Source organism: Capra hircus, chromosome 22 (assembly GCF_001704415.2).
Source record: "Capra hircus breed San Clemente chromosome 22, ASM170441v1, whole genome shotgun sequence".
NCBI lineage: Eukaryota > Metazoa > Chordata > Mammalia > Artiodactyla > Bovidae > Capra > Capra hircus.
The window spans coordinates 55,605,303-55,627,302 of NC_030829.1; the positions used below are offsets into that span (position 1 = coordinate 55,605,303).

General features: G+C 48.5%; 1 protein-coding gene across 6 annotated transcripts in view; it reads right to left on the reverse strand.

Moving 5' to 3' along the window:
* The window catches only part of VGLL4 (vestigial like family member 4), a 155,609-nt gene that overhangs the window by 41,458 nt on the left and 92,151 nt on the right, over positions 1-22,000 (reverse strand). For 4 of the 6 annotated variants that reach the window (XM_018066980.1, XM_018066981.1, XM_018066982.1 and 1 more), the window contains one exon: positions 4,313-4,507. The exons of the other annotated variants lie outside the window; for them this stretch is intronic. In XM_018066980.1, the coding sequence (XP_017922469.1) occupies positions 4,313-4,507 (195 nt within the window). The remainder of the gene's footprint in view (positions 1-4,312; positions 4,508-22,000) is intronic. 6 annotated transcript variants of the gene reach the window in all.

The window sequence follows — 22,000 nt, forward strand, 5'->3', positions numbered from 1 at the left end:
GGGATCCACAGCTTTGAATCATGTTCCTGCCACAGCTAAAGGCTTCTAGGACTCCCGACTTCCTACACTATAATGGAACTGACTCTTGCCCACCCTCAGCTGGCATATCCTGATAAGAGGACTGTTTCTTTCTTTGGGGGACGTGACACAGTGGTCCATCTTAGACCGGACCCAGTACAGAGCCTAACTGGAGGGTCTTCACAACAGTGCCTGTCTCTTTAACGTTGTGTACTTAGCTGCTCAGCCAACTCTCTGCGACCCCATGGACTGTAGCCCACCAGGCTCCTCTGTCCAGGGGATTCTCCAGGCAAGAACGCTGGAGTGGCTTGCCATTTCCTCCTCCAGGGGATCTTCCCGACCTAGAGATCAAACCCAGGTCCTCCTGCGTTGGCAGGCGAGTTCTTTACCACTGCACCCTCTGGGAGGCCCCCTGAGCCCCCATCTGTAAGATTCCATGGTTCCATGAGCTCATCCTGAGGGCCTCCCCCTTTGGCTCTCATCTCTGCATGCTCCATAACGTGTATCTTCCAAAGGCGGTTGATGGAGAAACACTCAACTGTTCCAGGACACACCGGACACAAGCGGGGAGGAAAAGCTGCAACTGAGATCCTGACAGTTCACCTCACAGCTGAAGGGGACTTAGCTAAAAACCAAGAACCCTTCCCAGTCTCGGCGGTCCAGCTTCGTTTCCTTATTTCCACGCTACAAGAAAGCTGGTGTTAGTCAACGGAGGCCTGGGAGAAAGGTGGTTTGGTCCACAGAATCGCAGCCTTGAGTCTGACTCAGACCTTCAGCACGGAGGAGGCAACTGGGCTGGTTCAGAGAGGTAAACGGACCCCAGGACAACACCAGGGCAGGCACCAAAATCGAGTCAGCTGCCCATCATGCCTCTTCCTCACCAGCTCTGGGGCCACACTGAAGACTGTGGCGTAACTCAGGGGAGATTAATCAAAATCACGGCGCTGACTGTGGCTTTGTGGAGACCAGTCAGACAGCGCAAGGCTGAAATGACAGTGTCTGTGTTTAAGGGGTCTCCTGCTCCAGTATTCCAGCCTGGACAATTCCATGGACAGAGGAGCTTGGCTGGCTACATACAGTCCTTGGGGTGGCAAAGAGTCAGACATGACTGAGCAACTAACACGTACTGTAACTTCTGAGGATTTTTCGTGAACCGCTCTGCCTTGCCCAACAGAGAGTTTTCTGCCACAATTTACATCTTGGCTGTGTCCCACACTCTATGTTCTCCTCTCCTCCTCATCTCTTTTATCGTGTCGGAACCTAAATCAAAGAAGTATAAAAACCACGGCCCGATCCCCCAAGCTCGGCAGTGGGCTCCGTCTCCCGTCTGACCACAGCCCACGGCGACCAGCTGATGTCATCCTGCTGGCAGGGGGGCCCCTGATAAAACATGCGCGCTCCACATATCACAACCCATCTCCCACCCCACGGCCCAGCAGGCGGGGCGTCTGCCTTTTCTCTCAAAGAATACTTCTTTGTCTCACGGCCCAGCAGCGGGGGAGGAGACAGTGAAGCCACCCGCTCTCCAACGGTTCAACTTGTGGCTATTCTTGACTGCTCTCTGCAACGAAGGGCTGTTGGGCAACACGACGGAACCCGGGTGAGCCAGCGGAGATAAAAGATGTGACGTAGCGTCTGCCCACAGTGCAGAGACTGCATGCGACTCTACAAGCCAGGGACGGAGCTTGTGCACCCCACACCCCCCTCCCCAGGGCTGCCCCCCAAAGTGCCTTTCCCTCTGTCATTAGAGATGTGCAGCTCTGACCCTGCAGCCCGATCACACGTCTGAAGGCCACAGCTCGGCTAAAGGTCACTTCTGTCCAGTCAGTCAGGATGTGGGCGTGGGGGGAGGTCTCTGCCAGACCCCTGGCTCAGTGAGACTGTTGGAGGGGTGGAAACGACTAAACCCACAACCTGCATGAGTGACTGCTAATAATATAATTAAGGGTAACAACACCACTGTAAACCTTGCAGGGTTGAAACACACACTGTTTTCATTAGAATTCCAAGCACTCCAAATAATCTTGTAGACATGTCTGCAAGATACTTTGTCAGGACCTTCTTACATCTTAAGGGAATGGCGAACCACTTCGGTACATGTCCTATTTTAAAATCATTTAAAAATCTGAGCTTTTATTCTGGGTTCTCCTGACTACAGTCCTGTAAGGAAGAGAAGGAAGCACAGCTCACATCCTGCAGCCAAGGAAATCGATGTTTCAAGAATGGGTGGACATGGACTTCCCCGGCGGCCCAGAGGTTAAGAGCCTGCACGTCCCCTGCAGGAAGCACGGGTTCGATGCAAGGTTCGGGAACTAAGATCGTGCACGCTACACAGTGCCACACGACACACAGTGCGGGGAGGGGGCAGGAAGAACAGGTACATAATTCAAGTCACAAAGCAAATTAATAGAAGGGCTGAAAGGAGAAACCGGACATTTAGACTTCTCAGCTTTCACGATCTTTCTAGCTGCGCAGGATGCTTTACAGGTCAAGGCAAGGAAGCGGGAGGAAGACAACTGGAGGAAGCAGGAAAGAGAGCGGAAGGGGAGAGTGAGGGCAGGAAGGGGGGCCTGAGGGGCTGAATCCTGCCCCCGAGATTCACATGTCGCAGTCCTAACACCCCAGTGCTCAGAATCTGACCTACATGGAGACAGGGTCATACGGGAGGGCACCCAGACAACACGACTGATGTCCTTATGAGAGATGAGTACACAGACACACACAGAGGGAAGACCTCGTGAACGTGAAGACAGACGTCTACAAGCCAAGAGAAGAGGCCTCGCGTGAAACCGACCTTGCCAACACTCGGATCTCAAAGTCCAGCCTCCAAAACTGAGAGAGCAGCCGTCTTCTGTGTAAGCCCCGTGTCCGGGGCACCCTGATCCAGGAGCCCAAGCTAACTGAGGAAAGGAGGGCAGGAGGAGGGAAGACAAGAAGGAAGCAGGGAACAGGAGGGCAGGGCTGAGGCCTGACTCTGATGCAAAGACAGAACAGCTCTGGGACAGAACCGCTTCCAGCACTTGGTCTATCCCAACTGACCTATCCCTAGTGGGACCGGTCAAGATGCGAGCAGCGTAACTCCTTGAGGCCACTTCCAGATTAGAGCCCGCCTGAGAGGGGAGGGGCCAGGTGGCTGAGCAGAAAGCAAGAGGACTTCCTGGCTCGTGACCTGGAAAAGTGCAGACACAGCCTGTGCTGTCTCAGCAAGAATATTAGCCAAGGGGAGAGCAAGGCTCTCTCTGAAAAGCACAAGCATAGGGGAGGGTCCCAGAGGCGCAGCCGGGCGCGGCGCGGGGGGCTCACTCTGACTGCTGGCGTGCCAGCGCTAGACAGGGCAGACAGCTGCCAATGGTTTCAAACATCGGTCATTCTTCAGAGGCAAGAGGAGAAGGCGCAGAAAGAAAATCCCACAGAACGGACAAGAATTCTCTAATTCCCACATATCCATTCTAAATACACCCTCGGACGCTTTAGTAAGGTAAAGAGAAATAACAACCCGGTATCAAAAAGCACTAACTGGGATTTCCCTGGTGGTACAGTAGATGAGAATCTGCCTGCCAATCCAGCGGACATGGGCTCAACCCCTGGTCCAGGAAGACCCCACATAGTTGCAGGGCAACTAAGCCCATGCACCCCAACTACTGAGCCCACGTGTCCCAGAGCCTGTGCTCGGCAGCAAGCCACGAGAAGCCCAAGCACAACAGAGTCTCACCCCACACGCTGCAACTAGGGAAAGCCCGGGTCCAGCAACAGAGACCCATCGCAGCAACGCCCACCCCCCAAATAAGGAAGCACTAATTGAAAACAGTGTTAGTCGCTCAGCCACATCCAACTCTGTGACCCATGGACTGTAGCCCAACAGGCTCCTCTGTCCAAGGAATTCTCCAGGCAAGAATACTGGAGCAGGTAGCCATTCCCTTCTCCAGGAGACCATCCCGACCCAGGACCTCCTGCATTGCAGGCATTCTTCTACTGTCTGAGCCACCACGGAAGTCCTGAAAATATTTTTAAGTAAATTTTTAAAAATTGCTATATTTGCATTCCTATGTTGCTGTTCATTTACCTAGCAGGTTTTACATCATTTAAAATAACCGTGTGGCTACACTGTAAAGCAATTATACTTCAAATAAATAAACCAATCAAAAAAAATTTAAAACTTTATCTCCAAAGATCAATACTCTTCCAAATCAGTTTGCAATCTACTCGATTATATGAGAACTTGAAGGTTCCTCTCCCACTTAATTTGCATGAGAATTGATGGCCTATTTTAAAATAAGTATAAATGGAGTGCAACCTTTCAAAAGGTGTGATCTTGGGACTTCCCCGGTGGTCCAGTGGCTAAGACTCCACGCTCCAAATGAAGGGGGCCGGGGTTCGATCCCTGGTCGGGGAACTGGATCCCACGTGAGACAGTAAGAGTTCACATGCTGCGACTGAAGACCCCGCGTGACAGCAAAGATCGAGGCTCCCGCACGCCGAAGCCAAGGACCTGGTGCGCCCAAAGAAATAAACACACACTTGAGAAATGAATAAATTAGCAGACAGGTGTGACCTCGGCCAAGTCTCTCCACCTCTCTCGCACCTCTGTCCTTAGCTACCGTGGGAGATCACAGTGAGCATCAGTGGAAATTTGCAGGAAGTTTCCAGCCCAGAACAGCCACCTGTTCCATTTCATCCTCTGCTACGACTCCCACAGAGAGGACGAAAGGGGACTTCTCCAGGGTCACTCCTGCTCTGTTGGCCAGAGGTCAGCGGGTGAGCCGTGTCCCGCCAACTAATGGCAGATCAGCGCCCCAGAAGATGGGTCAGGGAGGGGCCCCACCTGACCACCGGGAGGCGGCGGGCCATCTCGGGGCAGCTACCTGACTGCCTGGACTGCCGCCACGTGTGTTAAAAAGACATGAACCCACACGGCAGCCCCGGCCTGTCTCAAGGATCACACGGGAAAGTTGGCACAGCGCCCAGAGCTCCAGTGCCCCTCCGAGCCCCAGGCACACTCTCCACACCCTCGCTGGTTCTGGACACCTTCCCCGCTCCCCCAGAATGCGCTCAGAATTCCTTGTGACCAGCGCAGCCACCTCCACTTTCCAAGCCCAACCCCAACGTGGCCTGCTGCCCCAGAAGCATCTCTTGTAAGACAGCCCGGTGGAAGCTTCCAAACTACAGATATTTTGATGAACACCATCATGTTTGCTATAGTCTCTCGAGAGGCAAACAGGTACAGTCTGGTTCCCAGAAATATATATATTCTAGTCCAGACCTGAAGGAAGAAGACGAGGCTCCCAGGAACCAATGCAGAATTCACACGCGAACTGCCGTCCGCACTCCTGAAGGCCAGGCTGGGCCCGCCTACCCCAACTCGGGATCTCACGCCAGCTCCGAACCCCCGCCACCGCGGAAGCCTGCAAGTCGCTGGGGTGTGGCAGACACCCCAAGTCCAGCATCTCAGAAAGCCCTTCTGCTGTCCGCACAGAGGCGGCAATCCACCAGATTCCTTATCGTTGCTCCACAGGCTGGGTTCAGAAGCCAGAGTGAATTTCCCAAGGATTAAAACAGGACACAGAGTTCAAAGACTCCACGATGCCGAGGGTGAGCGCAGCACGGGGATCTCAGGCACCCACGTGATCTAAGCGCCCAATCCCCGTGAAGACCGGTAAAATAAGCAATTTAAAGGAAGATCTTTGTCAGCATTCTCACTCAAAGATCCAAGTGCCCAAGGGCATAATTCTATTTTCTCCAACTCTTTGTGTCAAAATAATTTTAAAGCTACTGGAACTGTAATGAAAAGTGAATATCCCATTCCCCTTACCTTGATTCATTTTGTCTGTCTACACATATCCAGCTTTTTTTTTTACTATAATTGCTATAATTTGCAAGGTAACTTGCAGACATCATACTGCAAGCACTTCAACTGTCTTCTCAGAGTGAGAAGAGTCTCCTTCATAGACACAGAACCATCATCACACCCAAGAAAGCTAAAGCTGACATAACGTCATTATCTAATATCCAGTCCAGATTCAAATTTCCCCAACTGGACCGTCTCAGAAAAGCAGGGGGATGAAGCAGACAGAATCCAGGATCCAATCAAGACCCTGGGTGACAGAGCTGCCGAGTCTCTAGTTTCCCAGGGACTTTTTCTGTCTTTCTTCCTCTTCTGTGTTTTTTTTTTTAATGATATCTTTAAATGAGTGTGTGAGTACGCAGTCGTGGCCATCTTTGTGATCCCATGGACTGTCTCCCTCCAGGCTCTCTGTCCATGGGGTTTCCCAGGCAACGATACTGGAGCACGTTGCCATTTCCTCCTCCGGGGGATCCAGGCCAATGAACTGCCCTACAGTTTCTGGTGGTCTGATGATTTCCCCGTGATTCGATTCAAGGTGAACGTTTTCGGCAGGGAAACGAGAGGAGGTGTGCCCAGCATGTGGCCTCACACGGGAGGCACCTGATGCCTCGGCGTACCACCTCGGGTGACAGTAAGCTCCACCGCTTGGTTAGGGTGATGCTCACAGAATTTCTCTACCCTAAAAAAAGTAACCTTTCAGAGTAACATGGGTGTGAGCATCCCGTCGGGTTTCCCAGGCGGCTCAGTGGTCAAGAACCTGCCTGCCGACGCAGGAGACACACAGGCGATGTGGGTTTGATCCCTGGCTTGGGAAGATCCCCTGGAGAAGGCAAGGGCAATCCACTCCAGTATTCTTGCCTGGAGAATCCCATGGACAGAGGAGTCTGGAGGGTTATAGTCCATGGGGTCACAAAGACTCGGACACGACTGAAGCACCTCAACACATCCTGTCATGCTCAATCTCCTTCAGTTCAGTTCAGTCGCTCAGTCGCTCAGTCGTGTCCGACTCTGCCACCCCATGAACCGCAGCACGCCAGGCCTCCCTGTCCATCACCAGCTCCCGAAGTCTACCCAAACTCATGTCCATCGAGTCAGTGATGTCATCCATCCATCTCACCCTCTGTCATCCCCTTTTCCTCCCGCCTTCAATCTTTCCCAGCATCAGGGTCTTTTCCAATGAGTCGGTCCTTTGCATCACGTGGCCAAAGTATTGGAGTTTCAAGCTTCAACATCAGTCCTTCCAGTGAACATTCAGGACTGATTTCCTTTAGGATGGGCTGGTTGGATCTCCTTGCAATCCAAGGGACTCTCCAACACAACATCTCATCCTCTGCTGCCCCGTTCTCTTGCCCTCAACCTTTCAAGCATCTCTTTCCAGTCAGTTGGCTCTTCCCATCAGGTGGCCCAAGTATTGGAGCTTCTAATTGCAAAGCGGTTTAGAATCCAGCCCCTCCTAAAGAAGGTATGGGATTGAGAACTGGCAGAAGAAAAGAAACGCAGTCCTTTCGAAAGAACTTTCGTGCCTGCCATGCTCAGAGCAAGAACTATGCCCCACTAAGGGAAACACAAAGATGTTTGAGATCTGATCTTTGCCTCAAGGAACAGCAGTTCTCACAGGAGCGATAAGTCACGGAGATAAATAACAGGTAAGGAAGAACTAAAAGCAGAAAGAAAAGAGATGCTCTTGACACGAATGAGTGGTGTGGGATACGAATCGTATCTCAATAAAACTGTTACCCCCCCCCCCAAACTGCTGAGGACCACAGAGGACTTCTGCTACAAAGTTTCTGTCAACAATCACCATATTAGGAAGTGAAATGGAGGAAGTTTCCAAATAGTAATTTGAAGATAAAAATACACTCATTACAGGTTAAAAAGAAACACTGAGAAGCTATGGACACGTCATATGAGGAAGACATCAATTCTAGCTCTAATAAATATTCTCAGGAGTGGAATTCGAAAAACAGGTAGAATTTCGACACTTGGAAACTATGGAAATGGGCATTCCAGTTGGGGACAGCTGTGGGAATAAAGGCAGCGAGCAGGAATGGTGTCCTGTGTGTGAGAGGTCCATTTAAGTAGAAGAAAGGGCTTGTTTCATCTGTTGGTTAAGAGGTAAGGCTACGGAGATCAGTGGGTCAGATAGTATAGGGCTCTGAGCACGGGCAGAGTTCAGATCGCATGGCAGACAACTGGGGTGGGGGGGCACTGGAAGAGGTGACACAGATTAGGGGGGTCTGATGACACCGTGATGGGCACAACTGAGCCAGGGGACGGGGCAGTCATGCACACGGGGGTGGAGGGCTCCACTGTTCACACACACACAATGGGGAAGAGGAGGCCCGCTCAAGGGACCTTTCACGGGAAGCGCAGAGAACTGGACAGTGTTTTAACTAGTGCCTTCGCCTGACCCTTCCAAAAAAGCTGCCCTCATCGTGTTCCTGAATCGTTCCCCCAGCACTCATGCTGACCTGGATTTCTTTATATGCTGAGAAACTAAAAGTGAAAAAGCCAGAGAGCCACGCTGGTTTCTGGCTTATGGATATACGAATGGGAAAAAAAAAAAAAAAAAGACAGTATAACCCCGTATGTTAAGTTCCACAGGTTGGTCTGACAAAGTCTAATTCATCTTCTACATCCACATTTCTGTTATGTCAGTGGATACTTTTAATGTTCCTGTAAGGTGATTTTTAATTGTTGGAGGAAAAAAAAAACCAGTATGCCAAATTTTCTTGAAGTAAAATAATACTGACGTCCATCCTTTTAGTGGCAGGGACTATGCTAAGGGAGTCCAATTATCCACGATTAATCAACATTCATTCAGTAGTTATCTGTGGGTATCACCTGATTAATGAAGAACAAACATCAAACACCTCAAATAATGATCCATATTTATAAAAGAAAAATTTGGAACAGGGGTTTAAAACAAACTCAAATGAAATGTAAGTTCTATGTTAAAACAGACCAATCTTATTATAACATGCCATCATTCATTAAATTGATGTCAAGCTAATACACAATTATGTTGTGGTTTTTTTTTTCACAGTACACAGTATATTTTGGAGTCCTTTTACAGATAAATTTATTTCAATAATTACAGTTTGCATAAGCTATTATTATAAGATGTTTGCATGTCCCAACCAAAAACTAAGAGGCGACTGAAACTGAAGTCTGAAAGTGGACTGACCAGCTTGAGACGGCACTGGAACACACTTGGTGGAGATTTACCGGTGAGGCACACAGCTAATTTAATACATAGAGAAGAGTACTATTCATATTAAGAATAACGTAGCAAAACCAATGTTCTTGCCTGGAGAATCCCAGGGACGGCGGAGCCTGGTGGGCTGCTGTCTATGGGGTCGCACAGAGTCGGACACGACTGAAGCGACTTAGCAGCAGCAGCAGAACCAAAGAATATGGGCATCTGTGAGCTGCTTTTTGCAGGGACTATTGCACATTCGTCCCCTAGATTTTCGTATTAACTAGAAACCTTTCAGATTTCCCTATAAAATCTTATATCCAACCAAGGAGAACTTCTTGTATCACCAAGTTCCAAGAGACTGTTAGATCATAATCTAAAGCGCCATAAAAGTTAATCTGAGAACAAATATATTCCACCAGCATGGAGAATTGACTGTGCTCCCAAAACCTGAAAGGCCCACGTGCTGCTGAGTGTGAAAGGGGCAGGGGGGCTCCCCTAAATGAGACAGCTTCAAATAAACGCGTGTGTGGGGGGGGGTGGTTCGGACATTTTCCTCTGCTTCTCATTCCCTCTCCACCCTCACCTCTCCTTTCAAGTTTACGTCAGTTATCGGGTGAGCGAATTTTATCAATGAGAGGCCGAGAAGGGCTGACTCCCTCGGGCATGTTTGCTCAAGATATGAAGGTCAAACAACCACAGTGCTCATAAAAGTTGTGGCCTTTGGGGGCGGACCTTCAGGTCGCTCCTCACCTCGAAGCGACTCATTATGAAGCAAAAAAAAAAAGGAAAGAAAATGGTGTGGATCAAAGACCAGGCTGTCATTAAGTAAAAATGAAGGGGGATGAAAGGCCTGCCCTGCACTTCAAAGGGGCAGCTGAGCTCAGGTGCGCAAACAGCGGGAGGCCATAGGCCGGCCAGGCCCCAGGGCAGGAGGTGGCCTCTCGAGGGCCAGGTACCTGGGAGCGGGTTATGCAAAGCAGAAATGTGACAAAGGACACAGATTCAAATGTTTTCTTGCTGCAGGGACAGGGAAGGAGGTAACCCCCAGATTACCAGGTGGAGGTGGTGTGCATCAGGTCTGCACGCCCACAGATGAAAACTGTTCGGTGTAATGAGGTTCAAGGACGGTGGAAGAAGTGAGTTGTCTAAAGCCGTTGTACAATTATATTTGAACAGTTCTTCCTTATGCCCTGAGGTGTGTCCTGAAATAAACCTTCGTTCTGAGAGACCTTGGCCATAGCAGGAAGAAGTCTGGCTTCCCAGGACTTGAATGCAGGACCCTTACTGAGCTGAGGCCGAAGGGCCCCCCACCCTCCCCAGACTTGCTAGAGATCCCTGGGCAGGAGCAGAGAAAAAGCAGGGTCACCCGGTCCATTTCTGAACCCACGACAGTACCCTCAGCTCACCCCATCAGCTCCCTCTACAATGTCTGGCACCTGGACAGACAGACAGATGCTGCTGTGGATAAGGAAGGAAGGGCTTATACTCTCAGGGGCCCTTAAGTCACTTAGGCCTAATCTCCTTCCTCAGACGGACTCCGTGGAGTGACAATATTAAAAGAGGTGACTGTGAATCACCCCTCAACACATACACTCCCTTTAACACAGGAACCACCTTATCTGTACAGCTGTGGCCACATGGCAGACTCTTTGGGGAATTTACAAGTTTCCCCTAGAATGTACTGTTAGTGCCAGACACGCAGGTGTGCTAACGCCCTGCAGCCATACCCTCTGCCTGAGGTTAGTAATCAGGAGGACGGGTAACCACTCAGGAGCAAATATTTACTTAGGGGGGCAAGAGGGATTACAAAAGCTTTCTGTATGGGAATTTCATTCCATCTTTCTAATTTTCTACGGAGTAGGTACTATACTATTAATCTCATCTTTCAGAAAAGGAAAATGGAAGACAACTTGACCTAGGTCACAGGACTCTGGAGAGGCTTAATGGAGACGAGTGTGCACCATCTGGGTTTTGAAGGATGAGCAGGAGTTCACCAGTGGGCGCAGGCCGCTGGGAAACAGAACGGTGCCACTGAGCCCCTGGAGCACAAGAGACCCAGTGAAAGCGCAGGAGGCGACAAGGCGGAGAAAAGAAAGCCCACGGATGGTGGTGCTGGGGGCAGCCTCTCCAAAGCCCCCTAAAATCAGCCACCATGAGTAAAAAACTTGGGTTGGCTTCACAGGCAGCTGCCCATCAGGCCCGTGAGCCCTCCCTCTGCCCGCTTCCAATCAGACTGGCCCCATGGGAACAGCCCTGCATGCAGGTCCTGGAGTGGCCTCTTCCACTGGCTACGCTCAAGAATGGAGGGGGGACTCCACCCCACAGGCCTAGAGTGGCCAGGCTTGAGCCGGAAAGCAGCACCTGCATGCGGACACGTGGCCGTGTGCACACCTGCCCTGGCTGACCTGGCATTCTACCCCCTCCTCTCCTTTCCCTCAGGCTGCAAACAGCGGACCCCCACACGCACACCGTTCATTCTCTGTGAGGATCGGCTTAACTTGCAGCATGCATGACGCCAATTTGCTTCTTCTGAGATAGCTAGTAGTGATTTAAGGAAAGCACTGTAGTCGGCCGTCAGCCCCGTGAGAAGAGCTGCATCACGGTCAGCACGGAAGGTCCCCAGAGCGCCGGACACCCACCCAGTGGACCACGACGGGTCCCGGCGAGGCTCAGATTCCAGCTAACGGTACTTTGCACGGTGCTCTCATGTGAGCAAATGCCCACCCACAGAACTTTGCTAAGAATCAAACGGAGTAACAGTAACGAACAACGTTCTCAACTGCAAACCGCCAAGTCTTACAAGAGCTTTGTTGAGATATAAGTCTACACCATAAAAGTCACGCCCACTTGACGCTGCCCGATTCTATGCGTTTTAGCATATTCACAGGGTTGTACAACCATCCCGCCCACAATCTGAGAGGGGAAATAGTTCATCCACCCCTTCTCCACCAAAAAAAAATAATGATAAACTTACAGCCCTTAGCAGTCAGTCCCCATGCTGTCCCCCACCCTCCAGCCTCTGGTAACGACTCACCTCCTTCCTGTCTCCAGAGACTGGCCTATTTGGGACATATTTCTTAGAACTGAAGTCACATACGAAGACTTCTTTCCCTTTCACTCAGCATAATGTTTCCAAGGTTCACCCATGTTGTAATCTATGTCAATACGTTCATTTTTACTGCCAAATACTATTTCATCGTACGGGATATGCCACATTCTAGTCACCCATTCATCAGGGGATGGGCACTTGGCCTAAGTCTGCTTTTCGGTTAGGATAATGCAGCTATGGGTGTAAAATCTGCGGACAGATTTTCGTGAGGCCATGTTTTCAATTCTCTCGGCTGTATACCTCAGAACTGAATGGCTGGGTCAAATGGCAACTCTGTAATGTTTTAGGGAACTGCCAAACTGTTTTCTAAAGAGTTTGCACCATTTAAAATTCCTACCAGTGACACAGGAGGGTTTCATCTCCCCCAGATCCTCAACAACACTTGTTATTTTCTACTCTGTTTGATGTTAGTGGGTATGAAGTTGGATCTCACTGTAGTTTTCACTTGCGGTTTTCTAATGACTAATGATGTTGAGCATCTTCTCACGTGCCTATCGGCCATCTGTGTATCTTTAGAGAAGTGTCCCGTTCAAATCCTCTATTCATTTTTTTTTAATACAGCAAATTCCCATTGGCTATCTACTTTACATATGGTAATGTAAGTTTCCATGTTACTCTCTCCATACATCTCACCCTCTCCTCCCCTCTTCCCAAATCCTCTATTCATTTTTTAACTGGGTTACCAGTCTGTGAACTGTTGAGGTGTAAGAGTTTTTTTCTACATTCTACACTCAAGTCCCCTACCAGATATTCGATGTGTAAAAGTGTCCTTTGACTCTGTGGTCCTCCTGTCTTTTTATTCAAATCTATTTTTACACTTATCCTTCAGGCACAGGAACAAAAGCCTGACTCTTCCTCTTAGCTCTTTCATAAGGTATGCAACTTTTATTACAAATGCTCTCTTAAAAGCCACTATCTTTCCCTCTTGCTTTTTGATAAGCCAGCCCACGTACAACAAGGCCCCAGCCATTGCTAAATACCCACCAGATACACCCGGGGAGCCAACTCCTAAATAATACATAACAGTGATATTCACCATAGACGTTCTGGCATTTCAGAAATTCAAGCCATCTCCCAGAGCCTTATTTTAATGTTTTTACAAAACAAAGAAACCCAATGTCACGCTATTAATAGATTTAAGAACCTACATGTGTTTTGCCAACCTATTTTCTTTAAAACCACGCTGACAACAGTCATTAAAACTGAGCCCATGCTAGTATGCTTCTAAATTGTTTCAGCCTTGACACAAGGTCAATGGGAATTAAGACTAATGAAGGAATAAAGCAATACTGAAACATTTTCATTTGGGGTCTACTAGACCATATTAACTTCTAGCAAATTAAATGGATGAGTGGTTTGCAACCACTGGCATTTGTATTTCACTGTTAGTTCCCCATGCCTCTTGTTCTCTCTGTGCCATTAACCTTGAGGGTCCAGCTCTTTGTCAATCTCACTTCAACCATGCTTTCCAGGGATTTCAGAATCGGTAATTCCACAGCATACGGTGGCACAGACCCAGTCAAGTCGGAGAGACAGATGTGAGCGTGTGTAATTGAGATGTTCCCATCTGCTGCCTTGAGAGCCGAGGCCTAAGGGACATGGCTTTTCTTTCTTACACTCACTCCCGGATGTGCAGGCTTCGATGACTCATTTAACTTAAACGCTTGATATTTCAGCAAATAACTTCAATGGTTGATGCGTCAACCTTCCTTGGACATCGACTGGACGGACGGTCACTAAAGACTCTCACATTAAACCTATCCTGACTCCCAAAGGTGCTCAAACTCCAGAGACAATAATCTGAGATGGAGAAAGGGAAGCCACCTTGTCCACATCCAAATCCTTGTGTCCACATCCGCCCCCATATTATCGGGGTACTTCACTGAGACCATGGATCATTAACTGGGACACTGTCAAGGCACTGGAAGGAATAAGAGGAAGGGTCTAGGAAGCTGAAGCAGTAAGGGGTTTTGTTTTAGTCCAAAGTTAAAAATAGGTGCTGTGTAAAGAGGAGTTATACTCTCTTTCACAGGGCTTTCTGTCCAAGTTGCTGATCCTGAGTATTTACCAGGTGAAAGTGCTTTCATGTGACAAACATATTCCTGAGACTTGGGAGTAAACTGGCTTTGACTAGTCTGATCATGAGCTACCAAGCTGCTACGTAAACCAGAGGGGCTTCTCAGTTTATTTTCACGGACCCCTGGAAACCGCCCTTACTGCCTCCCATTCCGGTACTCCTACCCTCCACTGTGGTACAAGGTTTTTCCAAGTGTGGTCTTGGACCACCTATCCCAGAATCATCTGAAATGTTTGTTTAACACAAAGCCCTAACCCAGTCCCAATGAAAGGGTTGTCCAGGGACCCTAAAAATCTGTCATTTAAGCACCACTCCCCCGACTCGCCGATGTCTCCAAGCATACTGGCGTGTATCTCCAACTTGTCCTTCTTCCACTTTCAAAACTGATCAATACAACGGTCAACCAGTATTCTGATCAGTCAAACGTTTCCACTAATTAAGGGGTATTTGGACAGCGATGGGATTGGTGGGAGAGAAGACCTAAGGACCGAGCATCTCCAGGCTCAAGCGTCTGGTGAGGAAACGCCCAGAGAGCAAGACTCAGGCCCATCCCGGTTCCTCCAGCCAACAATCACAGGTCCAGCATTTAAAACTACCTTCAGGAGACCCTGTTTTCAAACTGCGATGCACTTTTAACAGTTGACCTTTTCAGCAGTCAGAAGCTTAGGGAGGGGACCCTCACCGGTGCCTCGGTTTTCCTGTAAGGAGCATGGGTACACCATCGGCGGACTATGTTCCCTGTAATACATTTACTGACATCCTTCCAACGGGACCGAGAGATGTTCCATAAAAGCTCTGCTGATGGGAGTCCACGGCTACCGATTCATAAACCTCTCCAAGATGAGAGAACTGAGAGGGGCAGGGAAGAGAGCTAAGAGACACTCTGCAGACACTGATCTCAGCTGGCTGAGTAAGTTCTCCAGGCTGGCTCCCCAGGACGAAATGGAGGCCACAGGGCCTTGGGGAACACCCTTGGGCCAGCTGTGGATGCAGCTGAGAACAGCCCCGGGAGGAAACTGGTGTCAGAGGAGGGAGGTCAAAAGCCCTTTGCAGGGATCCGCCTTTTAAGGCATCTCATTTCAGTCTTACAATATTCATATTAAGAAACAAAACAGTAAGATAATTTATAAAGAATCAGATGCTGCCTTCTAAAGGTTTCTCTCTCCAAAAATTCCACGGTTGCCAGAGGCTATTTCTTTTGCCCCAGACTGCTTTTCAAAGGCCATCTCAGGACAGAGCGGCGGCTCCTGACCTCTGGCAGCGCGGTTCTCTTACCCTGTAATTAGGCCTCTGAAGCAGTCTATCTGATCTAACCCCCGACAAGAAAACCAGAGGACACCAAGCTGCTTATCTATTACGGTTGAGGGTGAAAGACATTTGGTTCTGAAGTCTTTGAAACTGCCATATACCTTCCTCCTATCTATCTAACTACATGTAGAAAACTTTATACAGAAATGTTCTAAATATATATATAGATACATCTACCAACAGACATCCATGTAAAATTAGAGATCCAAAATAGAAAATCCAACGTCACTGCCATACACACACACACACGGATGGTGTGCGAATAAAACACCACGGCTGAAGTGCAAATCATTTGACGGCAAGGAATCTACCTCCCTCCTCCAGAACCATATATGTAACATTGTCGTTTAGTTGCTCAGTCCTGTCTGACTTTTTTACCACCCCAAGGACTACAGCCCTCCAGGCTCCTCTCTCCATGGAATTCTAGAATAATGGAGTGGGTTGCTATTTACCTCTCCGGGGGGGGGGTCTACCAGACCCAGGGGTCAAACCTGCGTCTTCTGTATTGGCAGGCAGTCTTTCCCTACCACTGAGCCGCCAGGGAAGCCCCATGTAACGTGAGTGAGCAAAACTGAACAGAACAGCAAAGGCAGAGACTGTCGGCCTTCCTGTGAGCAGAAATTATCACTCAGACACTGAAAATAAACCATGCCCCTGCTCCGGGGGCTATCGCGTAGGACGAGGACCGGACATTCTGCTGGAGCTCGAGTGCAGACCCGCGGACAAAACGGCATCTTTCTCCTCTGCTTTTTCAGAGCTGAAGGAGACATTATGGTCTGAGTGACTTCTCAGCGCAACCTTCATCCAGGAGCTATTACCACTTCTTAAAAAACAGTATCTTTTGGTGTATCCATCCAAGGGACTCGCATGCAACCGTAAGACGGAATGAAGTACTGGCCCCTCCTACAACAAGAGTGAGCCTCTCATTAGGCGAAGTGCAAGAAGCCAGTCCCAAAAGACAATGCTACAGAATTCCATTTATCTGAAAGCTTGTGAATATTCCAAAAGGCACTGAACTGTGCACTTCAAACGGGTGAAGTTTATGGTATGTAAATTATATCTCAGTAATAAAGCTGTGAAAAAAATACCAGATTAAAAAAAAAACTATCACCTAGATAGCATATTCAAAAGCAGAGACATTACTTTGCCGACTAAGGTCCGTCTAGTCAAGGCTATGGTTTTTCCAGTAGTCATGTATGGATGTGAGAGTTGGACTGTGAAGAAAGCTGAGCACCAAAGAATTGATGCTTTTGAACTGTGGTGTCAGAAGACTCTTGAGAGTCCCTTGGACTGCAAGGAGATCCAACCAGTCCATTCTGAAGGAGATCAGTCCTGGGTGTTCTTTGGAAAGACTGATGCTGAAGCTGAAACTCCAGCACGTTGGCCACCTCATGCGAAGAGCTGACTCATTGGAAAAGACTCTGATGCTGGGAGGGATTGGGGGCAGGAGGAGAAGGGGACGACGCAGGATGAAATGGCTGGATGGCATCACCGACTCGATGAACGTGAGTCTGAGTGAACTCCGGGAGATGGTGATGGACAGGGAGGCCTGGCGTGCTGCAGTTCATGGGGTCGCAGAGAGTCGGACACAACTGAGCGACTGAACTGAACTGAGTCATCTTTGAAGAGCTATAGAAGAAACAGAGCCGACACAGAGGACAGTCAACACGGCGGCTCTCTACCTTTTCAAGGCAACCTCCGATGAACTCTGGGCATTGGAAGGGTTAGTCAAGTAACCGTCACGGCTGCAGTGTAACCAAGATGAGACGAAGCAAACGCAGAAGGGAAATATTCTGCACCCAAAGTAATAAACGGTGTGAAACACACACGCACAGGCCACCAAATCAAAACAACATGAGTTCCCGTATGAGACGTGTGTCCCAGCGTCACCAGAAGTTTCTCTTATTCTCTTGCTACTTCAAAGATAAGCCCTGGGAAGGGCAAGAACTTGATTTTTCTTTTTTTTTTCTCATGACCATAAGACAGCACAGCTGGAGACATCATAACTTTTAAAGGCAGCAATAAGCATGTTAAGATGTCACAAACACTCCCTGAACTGCGCTCTGTACACCACTGTGGCCCCTCGGAGCTCTGATCCTCCCCCATCTGTGAGGGAAATGTGTGAGTTGTTCTACAGAAAAATCCCTCACAGGCAAACTAGGTTAGCATTCAGATCTTCCAACAAGTGAGCTGAAGAGCAGGTTGCTAGAACTTCACCAACATTCAAATGAGTGCACGAAGCTCACCAGTACACAGATGAAGCCAGAGGCTGTCAGTCCACCCAGCATTAACAGCCAAGTTATCTCAGCCCTCTAAAATAAGGGCCGTGTGATCGCAAGTCACCGCGCGCTCACCCCAGTGCTTGCCACGGTCACAACAAGAGCTCCTACCAGCAGAAGATACTCGAATAAAACCGAACTGTAAAAATTTCTGGTAAGCATGCAAATGAGTGTTGTCATTTTCAAAGCAGTCATTCTGGAATGACTTGAGCCTAGTTATTCCAAAGAAAGTTGTCACTGATTACAAGATTATTTTCAAACTCCACTTGTGGAACTGGCTTTAGAATGACAAAGGAAAAATCAGCTCGTCATTTTACAGGCACACTTACATCCAACCGAGCATGGCAGACAGAAAGAGTCCTCTCCGAGTGTCTGCTGAGTATATTTAACTACTGGCCACTGTTCAAAATGTTCCAAAGCTGCCTTCGTGGCCTTTGCATCTCAAGACCATGAAGGCAACTTCTACAACACCAACAATGTTCTGGGAATGAGATCATCACAGTGTTAAGAGCGGTAATTTTCCAAGGTAACTATTTTGCAGACAAGCTTCAACACCTTACTTAGTTAGATGGAAGCTGTAACGTTTGTTTGCTTTCAATGTCACGCTTTATTTACATTAAAGATAACAAAACACAAGGTGATATAACTGCTAAATGAATATTACAGGCTGTAAACGCCATGGATATTCAAAGGGAAAGAATATAAACACTGAAAGAGGGCAAGGCATCTCGCCAAGGATTGAGAATTTAACAGGTTACAGCACAATTTCTGCCTATAAAAAGTTTCAGCTAAAGTTTTTATAAAGGGAGGTTGGAACGTGAACAGAATTGACATTGCTGGAAAGAAGCAGGGAGAACATTCTAAATGGGGGAGGGGGGGGAGACGGGGAGGGCAGTGGATTGAAAGAGCCTAAAGGGGATGATAGACAAATCAGGAGATAAATCAAACGGAGCTGCTACAGCTTAAACTCTGAGTGTTCTTTCAACAGGCCAGTGGGTGGATGAATCATTACCCAACACGAACTAAAGCGAAACAGCAGCAGACTAGAGCAGTGTTCCCAAGAGACCTCGGTGCCACGGTGCCATTTGCTCCCTTCTCTGGATTTGGCCACCCGCTGGCTTCCATGGCTGTGGATTTACCCACTCTTGGAAAAACAAGCCCTCCTTTGAACAATACCAACATCACTACGTCTGACCTAAAATTAGACAACAAATATACATACTCCAGCCTCTGAGACCATCGGCTCATCAAACGCAGAGACTGTGTATCTCGGCACACTGGCCCAATGAGCAGTGTCACAGCGGGTAATCAATCCAGTGAGTAACGGATTTAACGCTGAAAGACACTGGGACGTTACCGTCCTAGACCGCTGGCAGGGCTACAATTTAAGACTGACAACACCACATTCTGCGGAAGACGCAGAGTTCCTGGAGCCCTTCTGCACCGTCGGTGCGAGTGTCAGATGGTCCAACCACTCTGGAAAACAGTTAAGCAGCTTCTAAAAAAAGTTAGGCTTACCCAATGACTCGACAATTAAACCCAGAAGTATTTATCCAAGAGAAAGGAGCACGTGAGTCCACAGAAAGGCTTGTATCAAAATGTTTGGAGGCTGAGCCACAAAGTGAATATGCTGAAAATCACTGAACTGTACCCTAAAAATGACTAAAATAACAGACTTCATGTTATGCATCTTTTTACTACAGGGAAAAGAAAATGTTTAGAGCATCTTTATTCACAATGTCAAAAACCTTGAAACAAGGCAAATGTCCCCCTCAACCGTAAGAGAGAAGCAAAGTGTTATATACTCGTGTAACAGACTACGGCAGGGTAATCCCAAAGAAGAGAACCCTGACCTGGGCAAGGACGCGGGTGAGTCTCAGAAATACCATGCTGAGCACGAGAAGCTGGAATCAAATGACTCTATTTACATGAAGCCAAAGAGCAGGAAAAACTATCAATAATTTATAATCACCCAGCCAAAACAGTGGTATACCTCCAGCAGGGGGCTGGGGGGTGGGTACTGCCCGGCAAGGAGGCAAGAAGGGACTTCCTGTGATGACGGAAATGTTCTATGTCTTCATCCGGGTGGTAATTACAACAGGTAGGTATAAACACAGGGGAAAAATTCATGCAGCCATGCCCTCAAAATTTCACCATACTTAATTATGTCTCAATGTCAACAAAAGAAAGAAGAAAGAAAACCAAAGAGGTGGGACCCCCCCAGTCCACGGCCCATATTAAGTCCAAGACCAGCCTTTTGTCTGCTGCTGCTGCTAAGTCGCTTCAGTCGTGTCCGACTCTGTGCGACCTCATAGACGGCAGCCACCAGGCTCCCCCATCCCTGGGATTCTCCAGGCAAGAACACTGGAGTGGGTTGCCATTTTCTTCTCCAATGTGTGAAAGTGAAGTCACTCAGTCGTGTCTGACTCTTCGCGACCCCATTGACTGCAGCCCACCAGGCTCCTCCGTCCATGGCCACAGTACTGGAATGGGGAGCCTTTGTCTAGCCCTCCCCAAATACTCTCCTATCACAAAATAAGACCTCACAAGAAAAATTCCCCTTGGGTCTTGTAGGACCTATCCCAGACAGGGCAATACCTTTCAAGGTATGACTAGAGAGGTTTAAAGAAAAACATACAACTAATCCATTGATTACCTAGGCTTTTTTTTTAATTCACTGAATTTTTGTCATTCTAAATATATATTTTGTTCCTATTAGGATCCAAATGAACCATCTAACCATTTGAGGTTTAAGTTGATGATGCTACAATAAACACTAGGTCCCAATATAACAGACAGGTACGACAAAGTCAGGCAGTCTGACTCTGACCACAGTGAACAGATCAGGTAGAAGGCGTCACACTGCCAGGGTCCCAAAGGAGATCATTTCCAAGTTTCCTCAACATACGTTTAAGTCCCTCACGAGACAATGAGGGAAACATCGTCTACTCAAAGCCTGAAAATGAAACCTGTCACTTTTTTAAGAATGGATAAAACTATCATAAACCGTTGAGTCCGCTAAGAGACACCAACCTGTAACAATCACACTTTTTCATAATCTGTAATTATCTTCTTTATGTACGTCTTCATTGTTTGCCTCGCATCTCCATGGTTAAGCTCCAAAATCTCAGGGATCTTGCTATCTATTTTGTGGCCAGCTATGTCCCCAGTACATAAAACAGCACCTGGCAGGTAACTGGTATTAAATATTTTCCCCCAGAAATGAACAGTTCACTTCATAGACCAAAGTGAAGTAACTAGAAAACAAGATGAGCTGAGGAAGTCATTTCCAAGCAACCAGCCCACTTCAAAATGTTTCTCTAAAGGAACCGAGTCTTAAAGATTTCCCCTCAACCAAACCTTCATACCCCTTCTTTGCCCTGCTATCTGTCCTTCCCCTAAGAGTAACTTGCTGGGAATTGACAGACTCATTTGTCTTAGCCACTAACTGAGCATCATCCCAGGGCTAATCACACAACTCCAATGTTTCTTGATCTTTAATGAAAAGACAGTGGAGTCGCTTCTCACCGAAGCAGACACCACAGTATGTGGTGTTGAGAACAAAGAGATCAAAGACAAAGGCCTGGCGCAGGTGAAATCTCAGCAAGAGGCAACGGCTTGCTCAAAGGATGGGGTTGCGTATATCTGGACCACAGGTGTGGCTTGGGGGTTGGCGGGAGACAGGATCCGGGCGATGGATGGGTGGAGGACGAGGCTGGAGGGCAGAGTGAGGGTTCATGGACGCGGGTCCAGAGGGAACACAATTAGAGGCGGCGCTGGTGAGGCCGTGTTCTTAGTGGTAATGCGGGAAACCGCCGGAGACCAGGGGACGGGAAGGGCTCCCGGGGCTGCTGCGACTTCTTCCTCAGTGACCACGCTTATTCTCCATCCCAAGTCTCGATCTTCAGCCGCAGCCCACTCCTCTGAGATCTAGACCCATACATTCGTTTCAAAGTCCTTCAAACTAAACATACTTGAGACTACACTCGGGAAACTCACAGCCCAGGATTCCCTCTCTCTGCCAGTGGCGGCACCGTCCCTCCAGCTGGAAATGCCAGAGGCTGGGGGAGCCTCCCTGTCCTCCCCGCTCTCTGCCTGCTCCCCTGCTCCCATCCAGAACCACGTCCCCTCAGGCTCCTCGCCGAGATCCACTCCCCACCACCCG